Raw genomic sequence first — 22393 nt, forward strand, 5'->3', positions numbered from 1 at the left:
CCTCAGGGTAACAGAGTCAAATTTTCCCATGGAGGCCAATCTGAGGCCCTAGCCCTGGGCTCTGGATCTGGACACACAGTGTTGAGGGGTGGCTCTGAGTCCAGCTACGGCATCCTGGGGAGCTGAGCAGCCATGCTGCCAAAAACACACTGGGCTTTGACATACACTGTCACAAGTAAAAATATTTATTTATCTTTTAATCTTAAAAATCTGGTCCCACAAAAAGGCCAATACTTTTTTCAGTCGATACTCTTGACCTTTAAAAAAAGAAATCTTTCAACTGTGAGGTAAGGTTAACTCAATAAAGAAATATCAGAGGTGCACTCAGATAAACCACCCTGGACTCCGAGTTCGCCAAGCTTCTTCTTCCTTCTGTCATTTCATACTCTTTGAAGGAGAAAACAAAGTGAGAGGCTGTCTGCAGATAAGGCACTTCAGAAATCACCACAGAGAAAATGCAAGTCCACCAGGAGCAGAGTGGGCAGAAGCCTGACCGCTCTGCAGCACAGCTTTGACCCTGCTGCCTAAGCCCCATCCCACTTGGCTTCCAGCACCTGCCTCAGCCCGCGCTGCCAGCCAGGCTGGAAGACATAGAAACCAGGCAGGTGGGCAGAGATGAACGCTGCTACCTGGCACTCAGGCAGCTGGCTGGCAGTGAGGAGTGCCTTCAGAGGCCCTCTCTCGCACCTGCACGGTAGAATGGTCCCTCCTGCAAAGACAAGTTAGTGCGGATCAGAGCAACAGCGAAAAAAAATACGAAAATCTCTTTTAAGCCACTTGATCTTTCCAACATCTCCCTGATGGCCAGTTCAAGCTATAGCCTAAAGATCTGGCAGAAATCAGAAAAGAGTCCCTCCTCTGGAAGGTACCCTGACTCAAGTGGCTACCACCAACAGGAGGGCAGAAAGCCCCCCACCCAACAGAGATCCAGAACACCTGTCAACCCCAGGAGGACTGATCTGAATCCAGGCGCAAACTCAATCCATTCTGTTGCTTTGGGGGCTTGTGTTTAATTCGGGTCATTGTGATGAAGGAAGGCTAGTCTCAGAGTCTCCTGCACGTCTCAAGAGACAGAGGGGGACAGGGATTCTGGGTCATTTCTTCTCCCATGTTCCGGTTGCATACTGAATCCCAGGAGACCATGCGACATGGTGTTGATTTACTGCCTCATATGCTCAGTCTGTCAAGAGAGGCAGGCAAGGAAGGGAGAGTGGTCCAGGGGCCAGCGAGGGAGTGCTTCGCCTCCTTCCCAGATGAGGCAGCTCCAGAAGTCAAAGGAGGAAACAGGGCATGTGCTCAGGTCAGAACTGGACCCAGCCTGTGCCAGACTGAGTCTGGCTGGAAGCCGGCCTGTGAGGAAAAGACAGGGGAGGGAGTTCAGCTATTTGAAAGCAAATACAGGTTGGCTTTTCTTTGGGCAGAAAGAACTCTAAGCAGTCCACCCCTAAGTGGTTCAGAGCAGTGGCCAGCAAAGCACTGGCCAGGGACCAAATCTGTGTGCTTTTGGTTAATGTAAACTTTATTTATAAAAAACTCTTCAATTGGCTGTATCGTGCCTGTGGCATTTTTAGAAATAAAGTTTTACTGGCCATGCCCACTCGTGTCTACACCATCTGTGGCTGCCTTAGTGCAGCAACAGCAGGACCAAGTACCAGGAACGGAGACCACACAGCCCAGTCTAACCATCCACCACCTGGACCTTAGAGAAAACGTCTGGAGACACTGTGCACAGAACCTGGTGCGACAGGAATTTGTCTTTCCATCCTGACCCCAAGGGAAAGCTTGGAATCTGAGAGTCAGAGGTCTCTGAAGACTAAATCCTAGGTCTGGATTCTCAGTCCAGTACTCCAGGGTAACTGGACACAGTGGGCAAAGAGAGGTACCGGGACAAGCCAAAGCACTTGGTGAGGGGATCCAGACACCCTAACAGATTTGCCAACGGTGGCTACAGGCAGTGGAGAACAGTGAAAAACTTTCAGAGAGGCGGAGAACAACATGCCACACATAGCAGGCACTCTGGGGCACTCTGTCCTCTGGCTGGCCTGCAAGTGTCCAAACCAGATCAGAGGCTCCCAGGACCAGGAGACATGCAGACCAATCCTAGGTTTCTAGAAAAATGGCCCCAGTCCTAGCCACACCAGAGAATGTGGCACTCCTTACCCGGAGGATTTGGCAAAGTCTCCCCAGATGTCAGCAGTGGCAGCAGTGGCAGGCTTGGGCTGTGGCCAGGACACAGTGGCACCTCCTACTGATGTCCCCATGTCCAACAGGTAGTGAGAAAAGAGAAAGAGAGGGAATCAGAGACCTTGGTGACTGAGTAATCAAATCACAAGACCTGGTGCTCAGCCTCATGATTCTAGGTGGCTGAATAATACAGAGATTTGGGGCATCAAATACCAGGGAGCTGCCACATTTCCACCATCTTCCCATGAGTCCTTGTGGGGCTCCGAGGAAGGGCAGAAAGTCACAGACAAGGCAGAGGAGGGGGCCAGTAAGTGAGCACACCTGACCATCATGACTACCCGAGGATGTCTCCCACCAGGTACGCTGGAATCTGTTTGAACTGACTATCCTGCCCTGGTTACCTGCATGAAGAATGCCCACCTAGACCACAAGGTCACCTTCATGTGAAGCCTCCTGCAGGTCTGCATCAACCAACCAAGGTTACGTGTTAAGACGTGGGCCAAGTCTTAAGCCCCCAGCCATTCGGTGGGCAGGGAGACCCATCCGGAAAAGGTGACTCCAGGGGTTCGGCAGGGGTAGGAGATGCTGCAGCACCTTCTTCTGCTGCTGCCCCTGCAATGCTGCCAACTGTCCCTTTGAAACACTCCCTATCTGCCACCTCTGCCTTCCCACTAATTTGCTATTTCCCATCTGCTCTGAGCAGGGAGACGGATAACACAGGGCTCGCGGTGGTGCAGTTGTAGTTGCCGAGTGCTCATCACACGCTACTCATGGGAACTGAAGCACGGCAAGCAGCAGACCACAGTCAAGACTAGCCGTGTGACTCTGTGTGGGTCACTAATGTTTCAGTTCTCTTATCTCTAAAATGGGGACGGTAATGACGACTACTTCCCAAGACACTGAGAGAATGCAGTGCGTTTACACACTGGAACTCCAGACGCGCTCAGCACCTAGTGGCGTGAACGATGACGTCAGTGAAATGCGAGCTGACATTCCCGGTACGCTCAGTCTCCTAGACGTGGCTCTAAGTGCTGTGTGTGGGTGAGCTCACTTGATCCTCCCTGTAACTACAGGCATCACTGCTCCCCCATCCTAGAGATGAGGAAACCGAGGCACAGAGAAGTCAGCCATTTGCTGACCCCTGCACGATGGGGCTGGAGTTGGAACTCAGCCGGTCTGATTCTGGAGCACACAGTGAGTGCTCCACGGATGTCAGCTACTTATGACTTGCCACTGAGCCCACCCTGCTGCAGACAAGCTAACCGAAGCCCTCCAGAGCAGGACCTCAATGCTGTACAAACGGTACCCGACTTAATGACAGTCGCAGAATTTTTCAACTTAGTAATGGTAATGGTCTATTAAATATATTGAATACATCCTCGACCTATGATAATTTTGATTTATGATGGGTTTGCCAGGACAAAACTCCATCTATCGTAACTCAAGAAGTATTTGCCCTTGCAGTGTCCCCAGGGCTTAAGACGCTACAACAGGTGTCAGGTGCTCCGTATTATCAGCACCAAGGCAAGGCCTAAGGCAGTGGCTCCCAGTCACTGGTGAGCACTCAGTAAGAATGTAAGTGAGCCGGGTGGTGGCACAGCCTATGGTCCCAGCAGATCAGCAGGCGGAGGCGGAACCACTGCAAGTTCGAAGCCAGCCTCAGCAACCTAGCAAGACCCTGTCTCAAAAGATAAAAAGGGTGAGGGATGTGGCTCAGTGGTTAAGCGATCCCAGGTTCAGTTCCGCGTACCCCAAAAAAAAAAAAACAAAGAAAGATTCTTGCCCTGCCCTTGGCAATGGTTCTATGGCCCCAGGGCCCCACTTGGAGAAACAGTGCCAGCGCAGGGCTCCCTGACTGCGATTCCTGTCACACTCCTGTTGAGGTATCCCTGGAGGACAGAGGTTCCAAGTCTGACCTGCAGATAAAGCACCCAATGTCAGGGAAGCTCAAGACCAGGAAAGGCGGAAGGCTTCCTGCCTGGATGCTGCCCTGAAGAACTGGGCAGGAGTGGGGTAGAAAGGGGGCTGGGGACCCAGGGCAAGGCCAGGAGCATCACGCTGGCAAGGCAGTGTGGGGCTGTGGTGGAGTGTGGGAGCCATTTATGACCAGCAATTAAAACCAGGCTTGGTGAGCTGTCAGACATGGAAATCTGGCTTCCAGGAACCAGCAATCATTTAAGAGATTGTTCCCGATCGCCTGAAATGTGTGGCTTCCGTGCAGAGTGGCTCACCGCCTGGAATATGCTGGTCCTGCTGGGATGTTCCACTAGAGCAAATGGCTTCCTCAACTCCACCCATCCTGTTCCTCACAGAAGAAGCTCTTCCTGGCCCCCCTTTACCTGTATGACTATAAATAAAGGGAAGGTAGGCTCCTCCATTTTGTTAGAGCCAGATCTTAGCATGGCTCAATCCGTCATGCCACCTTTGAATTAAAAAAGATAATTGTCTTTATCACTGTCAAAAAAGAAGTTAACGGGCTAGGGATATAGCTCAGTTGGTAGAGCGCTTGCCTTGCAAGCACTAAGGCCCTGGGTCAGTCCCCAGTACCGGATAAAAAAAAAAGTCAAAGAAAATAAATAAATAAATGTTTAAAACACACACACACACACACACACACACACACACACACACACACAAGATAATTGTCTCCTGTGGTTATTCTATTAAATAAGTTTCTTAGTGATTACAGACAGCTTATCCCTTCGACAGAAACCCTTTCCTCACCCACACTGGAGGTGGAAGAAACCCTATAGTGGAGGGAATGGGCTGGCACCCCAGCACTAAGAACTTGAGGAGTCATGGGGCCTCTCAAGGGCTCATCAGCACAGCCTGCTGGGGTAGCTGTCTCTCAGCTTCCTGGAACCCCACAGCATGCTGAAGAGCTCGCTCCAAACTCCACCTCCAGCTTGAACTCCCCTGCTCACCTTGGAACCCGCCTCCCTGAATACACAGGGCATCTAAATGCCTGAGCCTGTGGCATTTAGGCACGCTCTTCCTCTGCCTGGAACACCAACACGTGCCCCAATCTCCTTCCTTCATGGTTCAGTCCCGTGCCACTTCCTCCACGAAGCCTCCCCAGACCATGCTGGAAGCTAGTGAGTCTGGGCCACATCCATTTGGTCTCCATGCCTGACTTATCCCTCCCACTAAATGTGAGCACAGACCTGTCTCCATCGCCCACCCACTCAACACCCACCGTGGACCAGGAACTGTATGCTGATGATTTCACAAAACAAACAAGTCACCGTCCCTGCTTATCAGGGGAGGACAGACGCACTAAAGGGGAAAGCAGAGGGTGTTAGGGGATCTGAGGACCCCTCGGTGTGTGCAGGGTCCACTTTGTGGTGCCCTCCTTCTAGCCTGACACCGACAGGTACAAAGTGACACATTACTGAGTGTGAAGGAGGGAAGCCACAAGCCCCCGGCTGCTGGGGAAAAGGAAGCCACAGGTGCAGATCCACTGACCTGAACCGAGAGCAACTGCTGGCTGCGTAAGGGACCCCTCTGTAGACAACTGCTCCACAGGGGGTGGGATGAGGGTGGAGGTTTTGCCCCCTGGGGGAGGGGGAAGCAGGCTCAGCCCTCCTGCACTGGCAGGCCGGGTGCGGGGACTCCCGACTCCTTCCTTCTTCTTCATGTTCTAAATGGAGAAAAGGAATGCAAATCAGTTCTGTTGGAGCCCAAATGCCTCAAAAAACCTGATGAGGAGGGCCAAGGGCACCCTCAGACCCCAACATCTATATAACTGAAAGATGGTCCTTACCCAGCACCTTGTTATAAGCTGTATCCAACACATCACAACACTCAATCCATCACCATGTGGTTAATTTTAAAACCCAGTATCTAATTTCATTCATCATCAGGGAACTGAACATCAAAACTATAATAAGCCAGGCTCGGTGGCACATGACTATAATTCCTGAGACAGGAGATCAGAAGTTCAAGGACAGTCTGTCTTAAAATGAAAAGGGCTGAGGATGTTGCTCAGAGGTGCACTCCTGGGTTCAATCCCCAGCACTGCCCCCCACAAAACTACAATGATTTGCTATCTCACAGTCACCAGAAGCCTACAGCGTCAGATGTCAGTGCTGACAAGGAAATGAAGCAACCAGAACATTCATGCACTCCAGGTGGAAGTGCGAATTGGTGAAACTGCTCTGAAAGATTATTTGAAAGAACCTATAAGTTTCATACAGGAACTCGTGGCCCTGCCATTCCACATCTAGGTACAGCCCTGACAGCAGTGCGTACATACGCGCACCAGAGACGTGAGCTGGGACATCCCCGGCAGCACTATTAGTCACCAGCACACACAAACTGGACACATCCCCACAAGGAACCACAGGAACGTATCAAGCAGGAGCACTGACATGGTGACTCTCCCAAGGGTGACTTTACCCTAAGGAAAGAGCAGGGTCGTACACAAACGAGAACAAAGCATACAACTCCACTCACTACAGTTAGGAACAAAGCCTAGGGACCGAAGTCGAGGTGGGCAGTTCCTAGAAGGGACCAGGAGGGACTTCCACAGTGCTCAGTCTTCTGCTTCTTGACCTGGGTGCAAGTTTCTGTTTTTTAAGTTCAGTTTTTGAAAATTCACCGGGTTCTGCATTTATGATTTGGGTACTTTTATGTATGTTTATTATACTTCAATAAAACTTTTAAAAAACCCAAAAACCCGAGCAGCAAGTGAGCCAGAAGCTAGCACGAGCGACACAGATAAGGACGACGTGGCCCGCTGCTTGTGAGGCAGCTGAGTCAAGTGGGAGCCCAGCCTGCAGCGAAAGGCCTCCAGCCCTCAGGGTGAGGCCAGCTGGGTCAGTCACCTCCAGTCCTAAGACCCCGAGAGTTCCTCACCTTCCTGCACCTGGACACCATGGCCTTTTGGAAAGGGGGAGAAGGTTTAGTTTTATATGAGAAGTGCCTAAAAAAACACTACCTGGCCCCCAGGTGATGATCATTAAATGTTAGTTTCTTCCAAGCAAGGGAAAGAATCGCAGCCCAACCAGTCCACTGCACTGAATTTTCTCTTAAGGGCCAGCTGGCCAACTCCAAGGGTCCCAAATCATCACCAGCATGAAGCAGAAAAGAGGAGAAAGAGATGGTAAGTAAAGAGGAAAAGCATTATTTTAGAGTTATAAACTTCCCTCAAAAGCTGAACCCATTTAGTCCTTGGTGTCCCCAAATCACAACTCCGAACCCCCCCCTCCACGGCTTAGCCAGGTAAAGCCAAGTCTTAAGAACCCAGCCCACTCCACCTGTTCCTATTCAACAGGAGCTGATGGGGGAAAGCCAGATGCACAGCTGCTCAGAACCAAGATGCAAAGGCCAGGACAACTCGGCCGACAGAAGCTGCCCGTACCCCAGCCCTGCCTTGACAGTTTCTGGCCCAGAGCTCCCCGCTCTTCCTTACTCAGGGCACAATGCCCCGACACAAAAAGAAACGAGGACACTGACCCGCTCCTGACCCCCTCTGACAGCTAGGACACCAAGTAACTCATATTCCTTCACAGGCTCTGAGAGGCTATCCCCTCTGCCTGAACCACCTTTTGGTCCCGTCCCTTGCCTGTGGGAAGCCTTCCTTGGGTCCCCCAGTCATGGGCTTTGGGTCCTTCCTCGGGAAGCCCACAGCACCGGGCATCCTTGGTGGCAGGGCCTCTCCTGCCAGGGGATCACATCTCTGCTTGCTCAGCTCAACCCAGATCCATGAGCAAAGGCTCTGTGCACCCCGGACAAGCCAGCAGCAGGCAGCTGTTCAGTGAATGACCGCCACCCCGGACGGAACTCATCTGTGAGAAGAGTGGCTCTCGGCCAGGTGGCCACGAGTATTGCATGACCACGGCCAACACAGCTAAGCGAGAGTGGGACTCACTGCAATGTTGAGCTTGATGGTCTGGCCCTCCTTGAAGCCCAGGTCTAACTTGGGGCCCTGGTCCGGGTTCTGGGCTTGTTTTGCAAACTCGCACTGCTGCTTCACCCACCTGGGGAGAAGGAGAAAGAGGTGAGGTGGGAAGAGAGCAGCGCCCTGCATTCACTCCTACTCACCGCGGCCTAGCGAGGCCTGTGTGGAGGTAGGGTGGGAGGTGGGCTGCTGGGGTCAGGAATTCAATCCTGGCCCTGACACTTCAGCAGCCTCGGGCACATCAGTTTCCTCATCAGCACAACTGACAGTTCCAATAAAGACGCCATGAGAATTCGATGACCCCCTATGCAGAGGGTCTGGGCACTGGGCTCCAGGAAGCACAAGCGTCTGGCCCTGTCCTCCCCAGCCCTTGGTGTGGTCTGTGTGCACCCCAAATGGCTATCTGGGGTGAAGAAAGACAGATGGTCAGAAGAAGAGTGTTACAAAGGTCCCCATCCTCCACACAACGCCACCTGTGACAGGGGCCAACCTGCTGGCAGTCAGTGGTGGAGATGGACCTTCCTGCTGTCTCTTTCATAAAGAACACCAGGGCATCGGCTGAGTGACCTGGGAATCCAAGTGCCACTTATGACTTCATGGAAGAGCAGGCCCAGAGAGGCCAAAAGAGACTGACAAGGACTCAGGCTGTTCAGGGGTTGGTGTGGAAGAGATGGAATATTTCAAAGGCTGGGTCAGACAACAGCACTGGTAAAGCCAGTGGCTTTGGGGAAAGAAGACTTCACAGTGGACAGGAAAAGGCAGCTGCCTGGAAGAACAGTTTCCCTGCCAGCAGATAAACCACACATAGCACTTGGGTCTCCTAACCTGGGAAATTATTCTGTCCGGGGAAAGGGGAGGAGGCGTGAGCACGGGTCTCCTGGAAACACTCACTTGAAATGGTCCTGTAAGGCCACATTGAAGTCAAAGGCATCACCCCGGTCCACAAAGCCAATCCCAATAAAAGCGCGTCGCCCTGGAAACAGCACATGGTCAATCCCACTCTTCTAGAGGCAGAGAACACCTTTCTCAAGAGGGGCACCCAAACTCACGCATACCATTTCCATCCTCGATGCGGATGACGAAGTATCTGCTGGAATCTGTCACACTCTCCACGGCTGTGCCAGGAAACTGGTCCACTGGTGCCTGGGCAAAGAGCTCCCCTGAAAGCACAGACTGGGGTGAGCCCCGAGCCCCCTCCAAGCCTGGTGTTCCTATCGCACTGCAGGGGTCTTTCTCCTGCAAGGCATCTCTGGCAAGCTGAGGCAGATGGGCAAACCTTACACTGGATTCAAATCAAACCCATTCTTGCTGAAGGAAAGATGTGGAATATAACTAAGGAGAGGTTTGAGTCAGTGGTTTACAGGTCAAATCCAGCACTGTTTTAATATTTTTTTTATTCAACTGCCAAACATTCCAAAATCAGATTACGTGTAAAGTAATCCAGATTTCTGGCTTCTTTTAAAATAAAATGCTCTACCGATGCCAGGCCTCCAGTCCTACACGAGAATGCTGAACTGGAGCCGTGACCCACTCATTCCATCGCTTTCCCCATTCACAGGAGCCTGAGGGCCCTGGCACAGGTGAGTCCTGGTTCAGATGGATCACACCTTTGCAAAGGCCCAGCAGCTGAGGCAGGACTCTAAGAGGGGCCAGGGAGCCCTGTGGAAAGGAGAGAGTGTCTGCACCCATCAGATTCCAAAGCAGGGCAATTTAACTCAAGCTCAGACAGGGCAAAAGAGTGATTTGTTTTAAAGGCTCCCTGGTGAAATGCACCCCCCGTTGAGCACGGCGCTCCACAGTTGCAGTGCAGCACGTGAATCTGTGATCACCTATGTGGTTCCACGTTCTCAAGTGCCATCTTCACCTGCACTTTCAGCACTTAACCAAACATTTTCTGCTGAGTCCTGTGTCTAGAGGCAAGTGGGAAAAGGGCCAAACTAAATCAAAACTGATGGCTCAGCTGCACGGGTGGTGTACACCTGTAATCCCAGGGACTCAGGAGGCTGAGGCAGGAGGACCACAAGTTCAAGCTAGCCTGGGCAACTGAGCAAGACACACAGCAACCTAGCAAGAACCTGTCTCAAAAATAAATAAGTAGGGGCTGGGGTTGTGGTTCAGTGGCAAAGCAGCCCTGGGTTCAATCACCATTACCAAATTAATTAATTAATCAAAAGGACTGGGGATGGAGCTCAGTGGTGAAGAGCTCCTGAGTTCAAGCCCCAATACAAAACAAACAAACAAACAAAAAACTGATGGCCCTGGAGTCTGCAATTATTGTCAATTTATCCATCCAAGTTTGGAACCTCTGGGCCTAGACCCACCTGGATAACTTTAGCTTAGAGGAATAGTTTGTAACCGGGTGATTTTGCTCTCCTTCCCCTCAGGGACATCTGGAAAGATCTGGAAACACTCTTGGTTGTCACAATTTGGGAGATGCTATTGGAAACTGGCAGGTAAAGGCCAGGATGTTGCTAAATATCTCACACTGAACTCATCAGCCCCAAAAGTCAAAAGTGCTGAGGCTGAGAAAGCCTGGCAGGGAACGACATGCTCATGAGCTCGTTGGTGAGAGTAACAGGACCCTGAGCTGAGACCCTCAGCGTGGGTCCTAAAGGCAAGGTTTCGCCCAAAGCAGTGGCTGTCACATTAGGCAGTCACATTAAAGTCACAGTTCCCAAGTTTCCCAGAAAAACAGAGGTACTGCCACACCCTAGTGACACCAACTGGGCCCAAATCCTCTGACCTAGCCAAGGCAGCCAATACTCACCTTGACAACACCATGTTCCAGAGGAACAGATCTGTGCTGAGCTGCCTTGCAGTTCATAAAGCAACTGGCAAACTATATGCTCACTTCCTATTTCCAACACTTCTGCAAGGGAAGAACTAGTGTGATCCTCATTAGGAGGGGAACATGTGGCCCAACATCTCAGACAGAAGTGGCACAGTTCCGAGAAGAGGCAGCCAGTTCTGCCTCCAGAGCGCTGCCTTTTCTTCTGCTCCACGAAGGGAAATTTCCATGTGTTAGAAACCAGTAGATGATTGCCATGCGCCTGAGCTAGCGCTGTGCTGAACCCCGTCAGGGTCTCAGGCTGGGAGACTCCAGCATGCCGCCCTCCACTGCTCACCCAGAGGCACTGGTGGCCCAGGACTTCTGGCGAGATTTCCACAGAGCCAAGTCTGCCAGCTGACCCCGACATGGCTTATCCTCTTGCTAGAGTTTCCAGCTCCTTCACTCAGGGGCGATGGCTCTGGGGAGTCCCATTCAGCTGACTGACGGGATTCCGAGTGAGAACCAGAGCTAAGCAGTCTGTCCTCAAGGCAAGCTCCAGGGCCTCCTCCTTCCTACTGGGATCACCCTGAAAGTCTCCTCCCCTTGGCCTCCAAATTAGTAGGACCCCCAAGAGAACAGATGCTTGACAAGAAACACTCCTTTATACACTAGGGGGCAGCGGTTTCTACAATTAAGGTTGGGGACAAAGGCAGTTGAAAGGTACAGTTGGGTCTCCAACTCACAGGACAGGTTCCCAGAGCCCGAGCCCCTGAGTGGCCTGGCGAGGCCCAGGTGGCCTCTCCCTCCATCAGTGGGAAATATGGCACCTCAGCCCAACACAGTCTCCCTCGCCTTTACCTGAGGTCCTGTCCTCTAGCTTGATGTAGGCCACCTGACCCTTCGCAGTGATCCGCAGCCGGCCACTCCATGATGGCTGGTCCAGCTGCCACTCCGAGGCCCTAAGGGGACAAAAACCACTGAGCCTCTGCCAGAGGCTGTTGCTCCCTTCCTCCAATGCTGGGGACATGAATGGGAAGGGCTGTTTGCTCTAGACCCAGAGGCTGGCAAACTTTTTCTGTAAATATTTTTGGCTTTGTAGGCAACGCAGCATCTGTCACAACTAGACCATTCTAGTGCTTTAAATATTTTAAGCAAATATTTTTTATGGTGCATGGCTATATTTCAATAAAATTACACAGAAACTGAAATCTGAAATTCATATAATTTTCACAGCAGGAAATAATCTTCTTTAAAATTCTTCCCAACCATTTGAAAATGTAAAAACCACTCTTAGCTTGTGGGCCATTCAAAAATACAGTGAGTCGTAGCTTGCCAACCCCGTTCTCAACTAGAGACCTTCTCCCAAGAGAGATTTCCTTCCAGTTTCCTTTCCACAGAGGAAGCAGCTGTGTAAGTTCCTGTGTAAGTCCTGTCCTACTGATAAGTCCCCAACTCTGGATCCCCTTCTTGATCTGGCCTTGAAGTGGAAGAAGCTGCACACCATGGTGGTCAGAGTGACCAGTTGGGACCACTGAGACCATGTTGAAGGAAAAGTACAATCATTTATAGAAAAAGAAAAGAAGAACACTAGAACCTGAAATCATGTGTGAGAAAAGTAGATGTTTAGGAAATTCTCAAAGGCAGAAAGAAACACAGGAAACCATGGCCCTACAGTGACAATCTCATTTGGCTTGCTTTCTCTTCCTTTTTTTTTTTTTTTTTGTGATACTAGCAATTGAACCATTGAACGCAGGCCTTTGTGCAAGCCAGGAAAGCAGCTGCCACTGAGCTACATCCCCAGTCCCTCGTTGGGCACTTTTAAAGCAATAACTTCACATTGTAGTTCTAAGAAGCAGCTCAGTAAAACCCCCAAGCAGTAAGAACCACGGGTGTTTCCAGGAGACTTTTCTTGAGAAGTTCGTAAGCATAGGTCAGCTCTCAGGAACTCGGATGAAAGCTGTTTTGAAGACCACACAAATACAGATGCTCAATTCACAAGTCAGCAGACTCAGTTTCAGTTCCCCTTACTCAGCCTTAGCCTTAGCCTTAAAATTCAGACGAAGGAGAGTCTTGAGGTCAAAATGCCAGGGTTGGCGGTTTCCTCTATGCCAAACCAGCTAGGCCTGATGTTTGATAACTTCACTGTCTGCAGGATGAAGAGGGACCAAACCCACCCTCCCGAAGACCCAACAGGGGATGGAGGGCAGATGACCATGCCTGGTTGGTAGCCCATCTCCAGTGAGATGAAAGAAAGCAGCCGGGAGTCGTGGTGCACACCTGTAATCCCAGCAGCTCGGGAGGCTGGGGCAGGAGGATCGTGAGTTCAAAGCCAGCCTCAGTAAAGGTGAGGTGCTAAGCAACTCAGTGAGACCCTGTCTCTAAATAAAATACAAAATAGGGCTGGGGATGTGGCTCAGTGGTTGAGTGGCCCTGGGTTCAATTCTTGGTACCCACCCCCACCCCCCAAAAAAAAATAAGAAGAAAATATTTTCAAGTTATTTTTAAATTACTTCATGGATGTTCACCATGAGCCATCGTTGACACAACTGCAAAGTAACAAGAGGACAGATATCCATCATTCTGTGTTGTAGGTCAATCCTGTATCTTCAAATAACTTACACACACTGAGTCAAAAGCTACTCCAGGGCTGGGACCATAGCTCAGTGGCAGGGCGCTTGCCTAGTATCTGTGAGGCACTGGGTTCGATCCTTAGGACCACATAAAAATAAATAAAATAAAGGCATTCTGTCCATTTACAACAACAACAACAAAAAAAGTCACTCTAGGGGCTGGGGTTGTGGCTCAGTGGTAGAGCGCTTGCCTAGCATGCATGAGGCACTGGATTCAATCCCTAGCACGTATAAAAAAAAACAAAAAAGCCACTCCATGGCCAGAAACAGTGGCACCCAGCAACTCTGGAGGCTGAGACAGGAGGATTCCAAGTTCGAGGTCAGACTCAGCAATTTGGACCTAGACCCGTTTCAAAATAAAAAATAAAAAGGGCCGGGGATGGAGTAATGCACCGCTGGGTTCAATCCTCAGCTCTGTCCGCCCCTCCAGCCAAACAGCCACAAGCCAGGTTATCTGCCTAGGTAATTCAGACGCGAGGTAATAAAATGCAAACAGCACAAGAGCCACGTCGAGTCTCCCACCCTAGGGCTGTTTCCTGGTCCCTCCCGGAGTCGTCTACAGGTTCACAAGCGCACCGTGAGGGTCACGCGAGCCCAGGGCGCATAGTTCCTCCCGACCACTCCAGGCTGCGATCGAGGCTGAAATTCGTGCGAAAGACGCCGGCAGCAGAGGGCCGCTGGGCTCGGCTCTCCGTTCGAAGCCCCCGGACGGGTCCCTGGCCGGTGCTGCACCACTCCCCGCCCCTCGGGGATCCCCGCCAGTGACAGGTCCCCTCCCCGCTTCAGGCTTTCAAGGATCCCTTCGGGGCCATCGGCTGGCGCGGTCTGACACCCGCCTGACCACGTCAGGACACCCGGCGGCCCACCGGGGTCCCCCAGGGCGAGGCTCCGACGCCTTCCCTGCGGCCAGGAGTCCCCCGCGTCCCTCCGAGACGGGCCAACCCCGGGCCCCTGCTCGGTCCGGTCTCGGACTGGGAGAAGCCGAGGTAACACATCCCTGCCCCTGAACCGGGGAGGCCGGCCTCGGCTCCCGCGGTGGGGCGGCGGGGAAGGAGGTTGGCAGGCTAGCGCGAGGTCACCTGTAGCCGCGGTTGGTGGCCCGCGGTGGGATGCGGTAGACGTGGACCTCCGGCTTGACACACAGCACAGACTCGTACTCGCCCGCCTCCATCTCGACGCCCGGAGCCCACCGGACTTCCGGCTCCTTTCCCCGCCCCCACGGGACCGGAAGCAGCGCGGCTCTATCACCGGGCCCTGGCTAGAGCGGCAGCTCGCGGGCCTCAGCACCCCGTCGCCCGCGCGCCCTCTGCTGGAGGCCCTGGCTCAGGACACGCGGCGTTTGGACACCTGCGCTGACTAGCGGAGGACCAGGCACCCTGGCCTCAGGCAGCTTCAGTACAGAGCCCTCCTAATCCGTGGGCTGGTTGTGGGTCGTCGGCCGCCTGGACCTCAGCAGCGTCCTAGCTGCTGATATGCAAAGTGTAGCCCGCCCTGAAGCTTCTCCCTCCTCCAGCGCCTTGCCTCTGCTGTTCTCTGCGCAAACATCCTTCCGTCCCCTGACCCTGTAAGGCTCGCCCAGGCCTCTGGCGAAATGCCGCCTGACCACCTCAGGTCCGGGCCCTTCGTGGCCCAGCTCAGGAAGGAATTGTATTCGAAGAAGTGAACTTTAGTGACATAATTGATTGATTTTTTTTTTGTACCTGAGACAGAACCCAGGGGAGTTTTACCACTAAGCTACACACCCAGCCCTTCCCGTTAATTTTTTAGTTTCAGCCAGGGTCTCGCTAAGCTGACCTCAAACTTGCGATCCTCCTGCCGGAGTCTCTGGGCTTAACTTGAATTTCTCATAGAACATTTTAGGGAATACCATGTCTCAAATTCTCAAATCCCTTCCCCCCTGCATTTTCCCATTCATTCCATGAACATTATCCAGTGTCTAAAGTGTGCCAGCCCTGCCATGGGGTAACCTCTGATCCCACATCTGTGACTCACTGAATATTCTCAAATTTCCTCCTCTCTCCCTGCTTTTTGCTCTGCATAAGCTCTTTAGTATAGGATTGAGCTAACCTAACATTTTTATCGCGGTAAAATATACATCATATAAAACATACCTTTACTTTCTTTTCTCTTCCTGCAGGGCCTTGCCCATGCTGAGCACATGCTCTGCCCCTGAGCTACATACACCCTCTGTCTTTTTAACCATCATCAGTGTACAAGCCTGTGCGATTGCAGACATTCACAATGTTGTGCAACCATATCGTGATTTCCAGAAGTTCCCATCATCCGATAGAAACTCTGTCCCACTAACCAATAACAACCCTCTCCAGACCCTAGTAGCCTCTGTTCTACTTTCTGTGTCTATGAATTTGCCTATTCCAGGTTCCTCATACAAGTGGCATCAAAGGACACTGCTCCCTCTCACCCCTGCCCCGATGGGCATTGAACCCAGGGGTGCTCTCCCACTGAGCTACACCCCAGCTCTTTTTATTTTTCATTTAGGGACAGGGCCTCACTAAGTTGTCCAGGCTGGCCTCAGACTTGTGATTCTCCTGCCTCAGCCTCCTGAATCACTGGGGTTTCAAGTGCACACCACCCCACCTGGCACAGTATTTGTTTTTGCATTTATTTCGTGTAATGAGCTTCATGTAATGTTTCAGTATGTCTCAGAATTTCAATCTTTTGGGCTGGGGATATAACTCAGTTGGCAGAGTGCTTGCCTTGCAAGCACGAGGTCCTGGGTTCAATCCTCAGCACCGCAAAAAAAAAAAAAAAAAAAGAGAATTTCAATCTTTTTACCAGCTGAATAATATTTCATTGGGCGTAGATACCACATTTTGTGTCTTCATTCATTGTTGGTGAACATTTTGGACATTACCACCTTCAGCTATTGTAATACTGCTGTGAACGTTGGCGCACAAATGTCCAAGTGTCTATTTTTGAGGAGGTGCCAAACCGTCTTTCACAGCAGTGGGGCCGTTTTTTCATTCCTGCCAGCAATATACAAGGGTTTCCGTTTTTCTACATCCTTGCCGACACTGGCAATTTCCCATATTTTAAGAAGTATACGTAATAGCATCATAATGCGTGTGAAGTTAACCTCTTTTTTAACTCTACGTGCATTGATTTCACCTCTAATTTCGACTTTACTCAATTCCCTGATTCACTCAATTGCCCAGAAAATGGGAATTCTTCCTCCTGGTTTTCTGGTCCTCTCTCATTTTCTGAAGTTCCTACAATGACAGACAGAACTTAGAGGGTGGAGGAGAGAGGCTAGAGCAGAGGGGAGGTGAGAGGACACGGAAACACACGAAGCCCTGTCCCTCACATTCCCGCTGCCGCTCCGATTTGTCTGCTCTGCTGCTCGACTGTGGGCCTCTTGAGCGCAGGACCCCGTCCCTGCCGCCTCTGAACCCTGTGTCCAGCAGCACGGGGCCGCCACAGAGCAGGCGTGTGTGCACGCCACTGGCTACATTCCAGAGCCATCAGGTCCTCTTTCTAGATCTGACATCTTGAATCAGATGCATCCAACAGCATAGGGGAAAATGGGGTCTCCCAGGAGGGGTACCCTAGAGTAAAGCGTGTGGACCCACTGAGTCAGAGAAACGTTCACGAGGAGAGACGAGCTGCAGGAGCGTGATCGCCACCAGCCCCAGTTCCATCTCTTCCTCTCTGGAAGCCGGGCTGTGTGGAGGTGACCCACCATGACTGTGCAGGGGGGTCTCAGCCCACAGCTGCCACAGTAGGAAACCTGCTTTTTCATGGGTCACAAAGGCGATCCTCTCCCAGCGTGGGCAGCCAGGTCGCAGAAGGCGTTCAGAGCACTTGCCCTCCTGTCCGGCCTGAAGGTCGACACCTACCTGCGCCAGTGCCCCCGCCTTCATGGAGTTCACGGACGAAGGAGGCTGGAAGAAAGCCAGTCCCCTGCAATGCAGGATGACAGACACCACGAGGAGGAAAGCCACAGAGGCCCAGGGGAGCAGAGACCCCACTGGGCCTGGGGCCGTCAGGACAGGCTCCCTGGGGGAGGTCACCTTGACATAATACCCCCTGTGAGGTAGGCAGGGTAGCCATTGTCATCCTCATTGTGTCGTGAGCACCTCCAAGGCAGTGATGAGCCTGGGGGGAGGACACTCTCCTGTGGCTGAAGGAGGTCAGACGGTCCCTAGCCAATGGCTAGACTTCCCGAAAGGCATTTCTAACCCTCTGGGCTGTGACTAATTGGACCTACCATCTACATCCTGTGTGACTTCCTGATATTCAGCAAACAAGTCCAGTTCAAACCAACAGGCAGAGAACAGGCTCAGAGGGAGGCCGCCCTGTGTGTGAGTCAGCCAGTTGCTTTCTGGTAGGTCCAGGGCCAAGCCTGGTAGATGGGAGTGGCTTAGCTTTCTGTGTGTGTGTGTGTGTGTGTGTGTGTGTGCGTGTTTCAGTACGGGGCTTTGAACCCAGGGCCTCACGCATGCTAAGCAGAATTTCTACCACCTTTCCACCTTTTGATTTTTTTTATTTTGAGACAGGGTCTCACTAAGTTTCCAGGCTGGCCTTGAACTTGAGTGTCTCCTGCCTGCACCTCTTGAGTGATTTGACTATTCTGTTGTATTTGTCTACACGTTTCTATGAGAAATACCAACATTTCTCAGCGGCATTGAGTACCACTTGCAAAAGGGCACTCGATGCCAAAACCATCTTGGAAAAGATGTATACTTCCCAATTTCAAAACTTGCCACAAAGCTACATAATCAAGACTGCAGCCCGGCATAAGGGTAGGCATATACAATGAAATAGAACTAAGAATCCAGAACTAAGTCCTCACACTTCCAGTCAGATGACTTTCCACAAAGATGGAAAGGCTATTCCACAAGAAGAGTCTTCTCAATAACTGATGCTAGAACAAGATACCCTCGGACAAAAGAACGAAGTTGGATCCCTACCTCACACCACATATAAAAAGCAACCCCAAATAGATTATAGACCTAGGTTTAAAAGCTAGCAGAAAAATATAGGCAAAAATCTTCATAAGCTTGGATTTGTTGCAATTAGAAGAATCTAATGGATTCTTACATGTGACACAAAAAACACAAGAAACAAAAGAGAGAATAAATAGAAAGTGGGACTTCAACACAATTAAAACACATTGTGCTTCAAAGGACAACCAAGTGAAAATGCAATACACAGAACGAGAGAAAATCTTCACAAATCATACATATGCTACGGGACTGGTATCTAGAATTTACAAAGAACACTTATTGTGAAACAATTAAAAGACAACTCAATATAAAATGGATAAAGGCTCTGAATAGAGACCTTTCAAAAAAGCGAGACAGATAGCCAATAAGCACAGGCGGAGATGTCCAACATCGTGAGCTGTCAGGGAAATGCACATCAAAACCACAATAACAACCTCCACCCATGCACACTAGGATGACCACGCTAAGAGAACGTGGGTAATAACAAGTGTTGGCGAGGTTGTGGAAACAGGGACATACGTGTGCTGCTGGCAGGAAAGGAAAACAAGGTGGCCACGTGGGAGAATGGTCTGGCAGTGACTCGATAGTCCCACTCCCAGGTGTGTACCCCAGAGAAGTGAGGCTTGTCCAGTCAGAAACTTGTACCTGAATAGTCGGTAGCAGCACCATTCATAACAGCTACAAAGCCGAAAGCAGGCAAATGTCTATCAACTGATGAATGGCGGACCAACACATTATAGTGCATCCATTCAGAGGAACAGGGACTGGGCGTGAAGCTTGCCTCGTATGTGCGAGGACTGGGGTTCAACCCTTGCATCCCAGAAGATGTAAAAGGGAATGAAATTCTGATACGTACTGCAAAATGTATAAACCTTGAAAACACCATGCTAAGTGAAAGAAGTCCTCACCAAGGACCACAGATTGTATGATTCCACCTATATGAAATCTCCTGAGTAGGCAAATCTACAGCATCAGAAAGGAGATTACTGGCCCAGTGAAGTGGCGCATGCCTGTAATCCCAGCAGCTCAGGAGGCTAAGGCAGGAGGATTGAAGTTTGAGACCAGCCTCAGTAATTTAGTGAGGCCCTAAGCAACTAAGTGAGACCCTTTCTCAAAATAAAACATAAAAAGCGCTGTGGCTGTGGCTTAGTGGGTAAGCACCCTGGGTTCAATCCCTGGTCCCAATAATAAAAAGCACATTGGTAGACTAATGGTGGCCTAGGCAGAAGTGAGGTAGGAGAAGAGTGGGGATGGCCAAGGAGTATGTGATTTCTTTTTGGGGGGGTGTGATAAAAATGTCCTAAAATTTTGATGACGGGTGGACAACATCTGAATATGCTAAAAGCCATTGGATGGTACACTTCCAACAGGTGACTCTTATGGTATGGGAATTATATCTCAATAAAGTCGTTAAAGGAGAAATGATACCAAGGAAAGGGGACATGGCCTGTGTTTGCCGCACCCTGCTCCAGTTCTGTCCTTGCCCCTCTGCTGGGGTGTCCCCTTCTGGTCAAACTCCTCAGTTAGCCATGGGTGGAGCTGGGCCTCCTCTGGGGTCTCTGCCCCCTTAAAACTTTAGCCTGTGGAATATCAGGGCCTGAGGATTCTGAGATTAAGGCTGCACGTTCTCAGGGGGAGACAGTGGACAATGGGCAGGTGTTTGAGGGGCCCCAGGAGAACTTTGCCCAGACGGGTCACCCACCTCTGGGAGGGGAGCGGGATGGTTAGGGGAGCCCTCATGGGGCGGGGGAACTCCAGGGGAAGGGGCAGGGACTTGGCCACGGCCCTGACTTCTCTGCCAGGGGACAGCCTGGGTCCTGTGGGAGGCTAGAGATGTCTCTGGGGTGGGCGGTCACCTGGGAGCTCTGTGCACTGTTGGGGTGCAGGGGGAGCAGCAGGAAGGAGCTGCTGGAGAAAGCCAGGAGCTCTCGGGGCACCTCCTCTGGGTCCCTGTGAAGCCGGGGACCCCCAGGCCTGTCATGGCAGGTCGCGCGGGCACATGCTCTCGGTCACAGGAGTGGAACGGCCCAGCCCCCTCCCAGGCAAGACGGTGTGGCGAGGTAAGCAGCCTGAGGAGCCCGTGAGCCTGGGTTAGCCCCTTTCCTCCGCAGACTAGCCGAGTGCTGTTGGGCAAGACGCGGGCGACTCTGAGCCTCAGTTTCCTTACTTTTAAAGAACCATGACCTCGCGGGCCTATTAAGGAGAATACAACTCACGAAGAGAAGGTTCCAGCAAAGAGAAAATCGCTCCATGGATGGTGGCTGGCCTGCTCTGGTTTTAAGTGGAAGAAGCATCATCAAGATTTTTCAAGGTCATGGATCTCCCTGAGGGCTGGGTGGGATTGAGCCCTGGGAACGAGTTAACCTAGTTTATATAGGTCCTGGCAGTGCGGCTGGAAGTGAGGCTGCATGGCAGAGGCAGGAGACCCAGGAAGATTTTATTTTATTTTATTTTATTTATTTTTGGTACCAGGAATTGAACTCAGGGGAACTTGACCACTGAGCCACATCCCCAGCCCTATTTTGTATTTTATTTAGTGCCTCGCTTTGCCGAGGCTGGCCTTGAGCTAACCATCCTCCTGCCTCAGCCTCCCGAGCTCCTGGGATTACAGGCATGTGCCACCTCGCCCAGTGCCAGAAAGCTTTTATTAAAGGGTGTGTCCAGGACAGGGTGTGTGAGTCTTCGACAAACTACAGATTGTAAATGGGGCCCCCACGACAGAAAGACAGATGGTCCCAATTCCTGTGCCTTACTTGCATTTAAGAATGTGGAGTTTAGCTGGGTATGGTGGTGCATGTCTGTAATCCCAGTAACATGTAATCCCAATAACTTGGGGAGCTGAGGCAGGAAGATTGCAAATTCGAGGCCAGCTTCAACAACTTAGCGAGACCCTGCCCCCAAATAAAAATATATAAAAAGAGCTGGGGACGGACACCATGGCTCATGCCTGTCATTCCAGCAACTCAGGAGGCTGAGGCAGGAGGATCAAGAGTTCAAAGCCAGCCTCAGCAAAATCAAGGCCCTAAGCAACTCAGTGAGACTCTGTCTCTAAATAAAATACAAGATAGGACTGGGGATGTGGCTCAGGGGTTAAGCACCCCTGGGTTCAATCCCCAGTACCAAAAAAAAATAATAACAATAATAATAAAATGTGGCATCTTCCTCTGTGACAGCAGCAGCAGCAGGTATGACATTCATTCATGGACTCTTTAAAGTGTACACTATTTTTCTTTTTTTTTTTTTTTTTTGGTACTGGGACTGAGCCCAGGGTGCTTTCCCATGAACTACCTCCCCAGCCCTTTTTTATTTTTCATTTTGAGATAGGGTCTCACTAAGTCGTTGAGGGAGCTGCTAAGTTACTGAGGCTGGCCTTGAACTTGCATCTCCCTGCGTTTGCCTCCTGAGTTGCTGGGACGCCAAGCTTGCAGCACGGCACCTGGTCATGCTTGTATTCAAAAGACGCTGAGAAGGTCTTCAAGAAAGAGGCTCTTTCATTTTGAACTTCCCATTTACGCTTGAAACTTCATGCAGCATCTTTAGGGACCAGAATTCCAAAGAACAACTTATAGGAAGTGGCGCCGTAGGGGAAAGGGCATGGGTTTGGGGATCCCACAGGCCACGGTTCCAGTCCTGCTCTGTGACCTAGGAGGTATTGAACAAGTTTCTTTGCCTTTCGGAGCCTCCTTTTCTTCAGGGTCACTGTGAGAATTAGGAAGACATGTGGGTGTCTTACACGGGGCCAGCTCCTGGTTTTCCTGCAAGCCCGTCCTGCCTGGGCTGGCCCTGCCTCTTCCCTGATCCAGGCCCTCTACACTACAGGTGCTATGTGGGCTGCTGAGGCAGCAGTGGGGACAAGTGCGTGGTGGGACCTTCATTGAATTTCTCTGCGGCAACCCAGTGCTGATGCCCCTCACTTGGCACACTTGTTGGCCCGGGCACG

The 22393-nt window shown here is 51.2% G+C and overlaps 1 protein-coding gene across 2 annotated transcripts; it reads right to left on the reverse strand.

Moving 5' to 3' along the window:
• Nucleotides 1-1163: 1163 nt before the first annotated feature.
• Nucleotides 1164-14692, reverse strand: Necap2 (NECAP endocytosis associated 2). Of its 2 annotated transcripts, none has more exons than XM_047519336.1 (8): nucleotides 14566-14692; nucleotides 11715-11815; nucleotides 9142-9246; nucleotides 8978-9059; nucleotides 8057-8165; nucleotides 5650-5824; nucleotides 2161-2245; nucleotides 1164-1350 (listed from the first exon to the last, which is right to left on the reverse strand). In XM_047519336.1, exons 1-8 carry the CDS (start codon nucleotides 14655-14657, stop codon nucleotides 1302-1304), a joined length of 798 nt encoding a protein of 265 aa, XP_047375292.1. In that variant the 5' UTR covers nucleotides 14658-14692; the 3' UTR covers nucleotides 1164-1301. The 2 variants fall into 2 exon arrangements, with proteins under 2 accessions (XP_047375292.1, XP_047375287.1); XM_047519331.1 differs by having other exon boundaries at nucleotides 2161-2248.
• Between the last annotated feature and the right edge of the window lie 7701 nt (nucleotides 14693-22393).

The sequence above is a fragment of the Sciurus carolinensis genome, chromosome 1, assembly GCF_902686445.1.
Source record: "Sciurus carolinensis chromosome 1, mSciCar1.2, whole genome shotgun sequence".
Taxonomy (NCBI): domain Eukaryota; kingdom Metazoa; phylum Chordata; class Mammalia; order Rodentia; family Sciuridae; genus Sciurus; species Sciurus carolinensis.